Here is an 8,858-nt window from a genome sequence, read left to right as displayed (position 1 = left end):
GGGGGACTCAATTATAATTCATATGAAGGTGTTAAAAATTGCTAAGTTTTAAATGACACTTAGAGGTACAGTATTAAAAATGTTGCCTATTATGAGGTTAACGATCGAGCAGAAATTCTTGTTAAACTCATATGAGGTTGGCCGGTGTTTTGAGGGATTATTCGGGGGAGGAGTCAATGAGGGTGGCCAGCACCCTGACTGGACTATATTATTACACACTTGTCACACTGGCAACACTCCTGGTGAATTGTAGCAGTAGCTTGAAAATGCTTCAAGGCAATTCAGCCACAGGTCACCCATTAGTTTGGCTGTTGGTGGTGTTTTCACTTCACAGTTCAGCACTCGGCATCCGCAATGGTAAGTTTCAACATTTTTATTTTTTAATTCCGGACAAAAAAAAATTACATGCCTGTTATTCGGAAGGTGATTTAATGTATATTTGCAAATGTGATTGTTATAATGCCATGTTATGTATACCCTGCTCTAAATAACTGGCCACAATAATAGGTACACCTGCCCAGTGACATCAAATTGGACAACTATCTGCAATTTTGCCTTTTTGCTTTAGCGTTGCAGCAAGCCACGATCAACCCCCCCCCCCCCCCCCCAAATGCATTCAGGCAGGACTAGAAATTGACATTGAAATTAAGTCTTCATTTGATTGATAGGAAGGAAATTATTTGCGTCTTGAAGCAATTGAAGCATCGTTGAGTGCACTTCTTAACTGCAACCACAAGAAGCGCTGTTTATTAGGTACAGTAATATGGGGGGGGGAATAAAATTAGGCTAGGTGGACAAATTGTTTAAATTTTGTTAATATATTTATGTTGGGAATTAAGATAGGACGTTTTAAATATTTCAGAAAGTGGGCAAAAATGACTATTTAGATGCTAATTAGTGACCTGTTGGCAGTACAAAAATGCCCACAACTAACATTTTCAAGATTTTTTTTCTAAATTATGCCGAAAGCATGTGCTAATTAAAAATGAGGAGGAATTAAATAGTGAATAAATAGCCAGATTTCTACCTATTTTTAAATTGATTAAAAAAAATTACAAGCCCATACCAAATATCCCAAGATTCAACTCCAAATCAGTCACGATAAAATCAAGAAATATTTGAAGAGCTAAATTGAAATCAAGCTGGTGAAATAAGTCACTTCCTTGCCTGAGCCCTTTACTGTAGTTCATTTATGTTTACTGGGAAATAATAATCAGGAAAATTCTAAATAAAAATAATGCCACTGTTAACCTCTTTGCCATTGTGCAAATTAGATTCTTCTGCATGACCTCATGTAGTGAAACACCAATAGAGTTGGAGCGTGTGACAGCCCTCTGCTTGGTTCCTACCTTATGTAGCAAGTTGCCCAATAATATCTACAATAGCCTTTTTATTTGACCATTTATGACTCAAACGTCATCTAATTATCTGTTTACAATGAGTAATCCTGCAAGCAAGCAAGACTCTGGCCAATTATTTTCAGACTGGATTGGGGTTGATATTTCCCGCCTCGTGTCTGCGAATATGACGTCATCCGCAGTACGTAAAGAAGGGAGGGCGCAGTTTTATTCTTCGGTCACACGTGGCAGTATGGATTCGAAATGCAATTTCCTGCATTGGGTGGCTTTAAATCGTATTTACCGGTATGCTTGCTCATTAAGGACTATAGTCTTTTTTTGTTTAAAGATATAAACATAACTTTAAAGTTACCAATTGTGACATAAGAGCCCAACGCCAGTGATAAGCAGTTTTGTTGTTGTTTTTGCAGCCCTTATTGTATTCAATGTGAACCAAACCGTGTACTTAAGACCAAATACGTAGAGAACCACAATTGTTTGCCATACTGTACTGTTACGCACTTAGCAATGATACTTTTATGAGGCTTTCACCGTTATAATCGGCCCCATGGGGGCAACCCTAAACACATTGAGGCACACGATAAATACATTTGATTCTAGAGTTGACCCAAGGCATATTAGCGAACCAAGCACCTGCCTAAGACCGCCATGATCACTAGAGGGCCACCAAGAGCACTTTAGGTCAACATGGCCTGGAATGTTGAGTAGAAACAGTAACATTAAAAAGTTAAATGTTTATACAGATTTTTTAAATATTATATGTATGTATCTATCTATCTATATATATATATATATATATATATATATCTATCTCTATATATATATATATATATATATCTCTATATATATATATATATATCTATCTCTATATATATATATATATATCTATCTCTATATATATATATATATCTATCTCTATATATATATATATATATCTATCTCTATATATATATATATATCTATCTCTATATATATATATATATCTATCTATATATATATATATATATATATATATATATATATATAAGATTATATATATATATAAAACCATAAATAGTAGTAACACGTCAAATGACTTAATTTACATAAATACGTTTTTGGCTTTGAAGGCTCAGGATTTTTCCCGCGCACCTTCTCTGGCCACGCTGCGGACTACATGGACCTGTCTGTGCTTGACGGCCTTGGCGACGACACCGGTTCTGGTTCCCAGCCCGAATCTGTGAGAAGACATCGCATCTCACATCGTCCTCCTCACAGGCACTACTTTGTCTCGGAGGAGGCCAAGAGGTTCCTGCGTAGTTCGCTGGCCACCGTCTTCGTCCCAACGGTCTACACCTTCGTCTTCATCATCAGCGTGCCCCTCAACCTCGTCGCCGCGGTGATATTTGTGCACCCCGTCCGTCCCACAAAGCCCGCCGTCATCTACATGTTGAACCTGGCATGCGCTGACCTGCTCTTCGGCCTGCTCCTCCCTTTCAAGATAGCCTACCATTACCACGGCAACAACTGGACCTACGGCCCGTTCATGTGCCGGGTGGTGACCGCGGCCTTCTACTGCGACATGTACTGCTCGGTCCTGCTCATGGCGTGCATCGGCATTGACCGCTTCCTGGCCGTGGTCTACCCTATGAACTCGCTGACGTGGCGCAGCCGTCAGATGGCGTGGGCCGTGTGCGCCGCCATGTGGCTGCTCGCCCTGGCGGGAGCGGCGCCCCTCTTAGCCTCGGGTCAGACCGCGTACTTGCCCCACCTGAACATCACAACCTGCCACGACGTGCAAGATTACGAGAAACTGAAATCCTATTATCGTTACTTCTTCCCCATCTACTGTTCCGTTTTCTTCTTCATCCCGTTCGTCTTCACGGTGACTTGCTACGTACGCATCATCCAGGCTTTGGCGGCCTCCAACGTGGAGAACCGTTCCAAAAAGACTCGGGCGGTGGTGATGGCTGCGCTTGTGCTGGTCGTGTTTGTGGTCTGCTTCACCCCCGCGAATGTCATCTTGATGGTCCACTACGTCGAGTCCAGCGACAACTCCTACCGGGCCTACCTGCTTGCCATGTGCGCAGGGAGCCTCAGCTGCTGCCTGGACCCGCTCCTCTATTACTTTGGCTCATCTCAGTGCAGGAAACGGGTGACGGCGCTGTTCGGATGTCGGCGTCCGCATCAGACGCCGAGCAGCTTGCGCACGCGGAGCACCAGAACCAGCGGGCGGAGGGACAGCAGCAAGTCGTGCAAATTGGAGGTTGTTCAAAGTGGGTCGGGGGGCCAGTACTCCAAGTTGGACACTTAAGTGCACAACTGTTCTGTCTCAGTCTATCATTACAAAGGAAACTGTAATGTGACAAAAGATCGATTTTATTGGACAAAGTTTTGGTGGTTGGTGGATTTGTCATCGTGTGTCAGCATTACATGCTCATTTTGTAACATAGCTTAGCTACGAGATGAGATCAAGCCTTGATCAGTCTTATGATTTAATACAACAGCTTCAGTATAAAGAAAATGTTTTTTCCTCATTATTATTATTATTTTTTGCTTGTTTAAAGTGTCCATTATAACTTAAATGGAAAGTCAATCCAAACATTTTCTTTATAATGTGTTCTGTATGCTGCCAACTACTGATTTATTGATATTGCGTTTGTGGAATCTGGCGTTATTATTCGTCCCAGGGGGCGGCCATTTTGCCACTTACTGCGACTGAAAGTGGCTTCACAGCTTCTGAAGATGTGCCGTGATTGGTTGCTACCTGATGCTGCATTCGAGGAAAATGGGAAATCTGACATTTCCGACTTCATACCAGGAAGTGAGGACGGGAACAGCCCTTTGAACTTGTACATCCGACTTGCAAAGTTGGGGGGGGGGGGGGTCAGTCAATTTTACTGACCGGCTTCAATCTGACGCCACTCGAAAATGGTAAGTTCCATGGAGAGAAAGACCGTGAATGGCAAAACATAATTTAAAAGATTTTAAACTTATATTTATGTATTGTTACTTAAATAATTTTTTAACACAACGTGATTTGGAATAACAGTCAAATAATCAGCCATCTTTGCCATCATCCACTCGGAATCAGCCATTTTTGTTGTTTACATTTAACTCAAACGATTTGAGGTCGGAACTGGGAAAATCCAAGAGGGATAATCCAATTTCCCACCTTCTTTGAATGTTGCATGAACCATGAACAACAGTGATAGCGAGTGTCAAAATGGCCACCACCTGAGATGGATAACAACGGGTGGATTGTACTGCTACAAAATATGCTTTTTTTTGGCCTATAAAGATGAATTAAGGCTTAATTATAGATTTGACTCTACAGTTTTGGGTCTAATTAGACTGTGCAGGTGTGCCTAATGTTAAGACTGGTGAATGTTTGCTTTTTCTTTCGCTTACTTCACAGGGTCTAGCTACATCATTGCAAGTTACAAGGTTGTAATAAAGGTTATACGTATTGAGCATATACTAGTAGAAATTGGATTATGTGTGTTGCTGTTAGTTGCACGCCAGGTTCTGTTCTGTGGAACATTGCTATTTCCTAGTGTTTTTGAATACACCACGCGATCACGGAAGGGGAGGGGGTGAGCGCGAGAGGAGTTGAGAGGTGGATGTTCTGGAGAATACAGTACGTAGTTGCACTTTGGTCTCACGCTGTTGTCCTCGTTTGTCAAAATTAAATGATTCTGATTCAAAATGAAAGGAAAAAAAGGGAGATAAACATTTAACTAACGACTGACGTCATGTGTTTGACGTTACAATTAGGCCTATAGCCTACTTTGTCTAAGCAATTATACTGTCTTTTTAAATGATTCTTTTCATCCTGGAGTCTCACTCTGTGCTCTGCTTGTCATCAGGACACAGCTCTGGGACAGGAAGACAGATAAAGACAAAAGGAAAGAAAGACAAAATGATGTAAATAAGATGACGTTTAGTGTGAGTACAGCAACACTTTAACACACACTCTCTTTTGAAGGACAGCCCATCATTTCCATCGCGTGGCAACATAACTCACATTCAGTTTTGCAAGTCAACAAAAAACACTCACCTGTAATTCCGTCATATTTATGGAAGTTCTCCGGGAAGTTCAGACAGCCAACTTGCTTTTTGAACACTTCGACATCAATCGGATCGATTGATCCACTCCGTGCTATGAGAGAGGGGGGGGGGGGGGGTTATTTTTTTAAAGTGACATTGCCCTGCGATGTGAGAGAAAGAATGAGCGCATTGCACACTTACTGAACTGCAGGATGAATCTACCGGTGACGTCAAGGTTTCGGAAGGTGTCTGTCCACAGGAGGCAGTCGGAGCATGTCTTCAAGATGTAGCCTTTGTGGTCGCAAAGGTTTTCTTTTGGAAAAATGTGCACATTCTGCTTATGCAAGATTATTTAGCCTACATATACAAGACAATTCTGGCACAACAAGTACATAGATTAGTCTAACGTGATCCAATTAAACATTTGGGGTTTAAATAAAATCTGCCTTTTACACGTGGAATGGAATGCAACACACATTTTACTACCAACTCAATACTTACATATAATAATAATAATATACAAAATAAAAATAACTGTACTTTCAATTTGTAAAAAAAAATGTGTGGACTTGCCAGTAGTATATATATATATATATATATATATTTTTTTTAATGTGAATATGACCAAATTGTTACCAAATGTATAGGTATACTTCAATATATATATATTTTTTTAAAGTAGGTATTTAATTATTAATTGGTGTAATGCTTATTTTGTTGTTTGCGTTTTCAGTACAGCGGTATGGAACTGCTGTACTGAAAATAAAAAATAAAAATAAAATCTGTTTTTTGTTTTTTATCATTTTTACGAGATGGTCAAAATACAAAAAATGCTATTCAATTATGCTACCAAACAAACATTGCAACCTTTCTGAAAGTGTAAATGAAGTGACAGTTAAAGGCAGAAACAGCTCTTGTAGTAATACTTGTTAGATTCGGAAAATAATGGTGAGCGTATAATGTTTCATGATGCCTCGTAATTTATTTGTTATTCTTCACATTCACCCATCTGCGATCCACTTACTGCGAAACGTGATGGCGAGTTCCGTAACGGTTGCATTGGCTTCCCCAAAAATGCAACGATTGCTGTGGGACAACAACATCAAATAATCAAAGCTTGCGGTTTTTCTAATGAACAAAGTCCTGCAACTGTATCAAGTAACTCACAAGCTGTGATCGCCCCATCGCAACGTCACAATGTGATTCTCCGATGTCGGGGACAAGTCTATCCAGGAGCTTTTCAAAGACGCTAACGCCTGGTGGTATGGCAGTGGGTCACCTGCTCCCATCACGTACACCCATTTACCAAGTAACTGCAACATAGGCCAGTAAAAGATGGATGGCAGGGGTGTACAGATGTTTTTGTTTTGTTTTTAATTTGAGGGCCACATAGAAAAAAATGTAGGGACACAACTACACAAGGGCCAATTAAAAAAATATTTGTTTATTTCCCCCCCGATTCGATTCACTTCAATTCAACCCGGTATTGATTAATTATGGAACAGCAATTCTTCTTTGTAAAAAATACCATAAACATTAAATTCCAAATTAAATTTTGCGGAGGTGGTAACTGGTTAAATTATTTAGTTTATTAATGAAAGTAACACGTGTTATACATTGATATCAGCAAGGATGAGAAGAAAATATTTTCATGATCCTAATTCAATCATTGTAATTGTAAGATTCTGAATTGTCTTAAAGTGCAATAAGTCAGGACTTTCATAAATGTATGAAATTAATTGAAAAATCATGTGAATAGTAAATTTAAAAAGAAAACAGTAAGATACAAAAAATGTGGCCTTTAAAATTTAAATTTCTAATGAATTTATGGGAAAAAAAAGAGATATTAAAATAATCGATTCATGGTTTTATGAATCAATATCTGTCTCGAAAAGGAAAATCTATTTGATATTGATTATTTGAATTTAGAAACCCAGCCCTATAAAACACATCAATTCATGGTTTTATGAATCAATATCTGTCTTGAAAAGGAAAAAACAATTTGATATTGATTATTTGAATTTATAAACCCAGCCCTATAAAACACGTCAAAATGATCATGTAAGCAATCATACATTGTTCATATATTCTGATTAATTTGATAAACTGCTACATATGAGCTTTCTGTTAAAGGTGATAAGACAAATACTAAAGTAATTTTCAAGATTTTGGGGTGGCCAACAGCGCTGTATCAATAGACTAGATCCACCCCTGCACTGAAAAACAGACAAATACGACCTCAACTGAGAGCAGAAAAAAATATTTTTGCTCCCAAAATTAGATTGATAATTCCCCACAGTGTTTTGAAGAGTAATTTTGTTATTTTAGTCATAAATAGTTTTAAATTTTTTATCTTTGCATATTTAGAAAAGCGTCTTCAGTAGCCTTGTGGGCCGTGTCAAATGTCACTGGAAAAAAAAATAGCCCCCGGCCCGTAATATGGATTCCCCTGATGTAGTTGCAAAGATAATAGTATTAATTGACCACAATAATAAAGCCATTTCTTTAAAATGTCAATCAAACCTAAACAATATTATCTATTAGGGGTGTGAATTGCCTCGTACCTGGCGATTCGATTGGTATCACGATTCATAGGTCACGATTCGATTCGATATCGATTAATCCCGATACGAATCTATAAATGGATTATTGCGATTTTAACTCAAATTTAGAAAATACTAATCAGTAAACTTGTACATGTACACTGTAAGATTTGTATGAACATGTATTTATTTGTCTGAAAATTCAGGTTGCAGTCTGTTTCATGTTTGAACAGCACTGAAATAAAATTATAAGGCTTAATGTTCCATTAATATAACATTCTTCCATGCTTAATGTGTAAATCCTAACCCTAAGTAAGACGTTTTGTTGAATATTCCCATAAAAAAATCGAGAATTGCGCGCTGTAATATCGCGATATATTGCCGAATCGATTTTTTCTAACACCCCTATTATTTATGATCTTTTTCTCCCAACCTTAATTTAGCCAAGGTACATATTTAACAAAACATCAAACCAACATTAATATTACATACACCTTTAACCAAAAGATCTGAGATGAATGAAACAGCTGGATTTACCAGCTGCGGGTCCTCTGGCACGAAAGGTTGAACCAGGTCCTTGCAGTCCGGTGCAGAAGCCCCGCAAAGTGCAGCGAGAGCGCACCAAAAAGAAACAACAGGCCAAGTCATGTTCTCACTGCCTTGCTGCGACTGTGTTACTGCCTCAATACTGATCTCTCTCGACGCTCTCAAAGAGTCAAAAATTGTGTGAAGTTGTGACGTAAGAAGGAAAGGATGTGTTGCGTGTGCACAAATCGCATCAAGGAGCGCTGTGAATAATCGTGCTGAGACGCGCTTTTACCAAGTGCTGAATGACCATTTCAAAGGTCCTCTGTCGCCTTTGAAAGGACTCTGGGCCGAGTGCCACGACTCCTCTCTTTGGCTTAACGGGAAAAATCTTTTCTCTTGT

At 39.1% G+C, this 8,858-nt stretch overlaps 2 protein-coding genes across 2 annotated transcripts; one reads left to right on the top strand and one right to left on the bottom strand.

Annotated features, from left to right (window-relative positions):
• The first annotated feature begins 234 nt into the window (after nt 1-234).
• Nucleotides 235-5,127, top strand: f2r (coagulation factor II (thrombin) receptor). Its single transcript, XM_086076325.1, has 2 exons — nt 235-357; nt 2,468-5,127. The coding sequence occupies exons 1-2, from the start codon at nt 267-269 to the stop codon at nt 3,649-3,651; spliced, it is 1,275 nt and encodes a 424-aa protein (XP_085932451.1). The 5' UTR covers nt 235-266; the 3' UTR covers nt 3,652-5,127.
• On the bottom strand, nt 3,699-8,833 carry LOC147173771 (uncharacterized). Its single transcript, XM_086076327.1, has 6 exons — nt 8,468-8,833; nt 6,555-6,700; nt 6,412-6,473; nt 5,589-5,699; nt 5,398-5,499; nt 3,699-5,215 (listed from the first exon to the last, which is right to left on the bottom strand). Exons 1-6 carry the CDS (start codon nt 8,576-8,578, stop codon nt 5,181-5,183), a joined length of 567 nt encoding a protein of 188 aa, XP_085932453.1. The 5' UTR covers nt 8,579-8,833; the 3' UTR covers nt 3,699-5,180.
• Between the last annotated feature and the right edge of the window lie 25 nt (nt 8,834-8,858).

This window comes from Leptonotus elevatus, chromosome 5, assembly GCF_054856555.1.
Source record: "Leptonotus elevatus isolate MCC_2025b chromosome 5, RoL_Lele_1.0, whole genome shotgun sequence".
NCBI classification, from domain to species: domain Eukaryota; kingdom Metazoa; phylum Chordata; class Actinopteri; order Syngnathiformes; family Syngnathidae; genus Leptonotus; species Leptonotus elevatus.
Note: the sequence above shows the minus strand (reverse complement) of the source record. Positions and strands in the feature narration are given on the sequence as shown.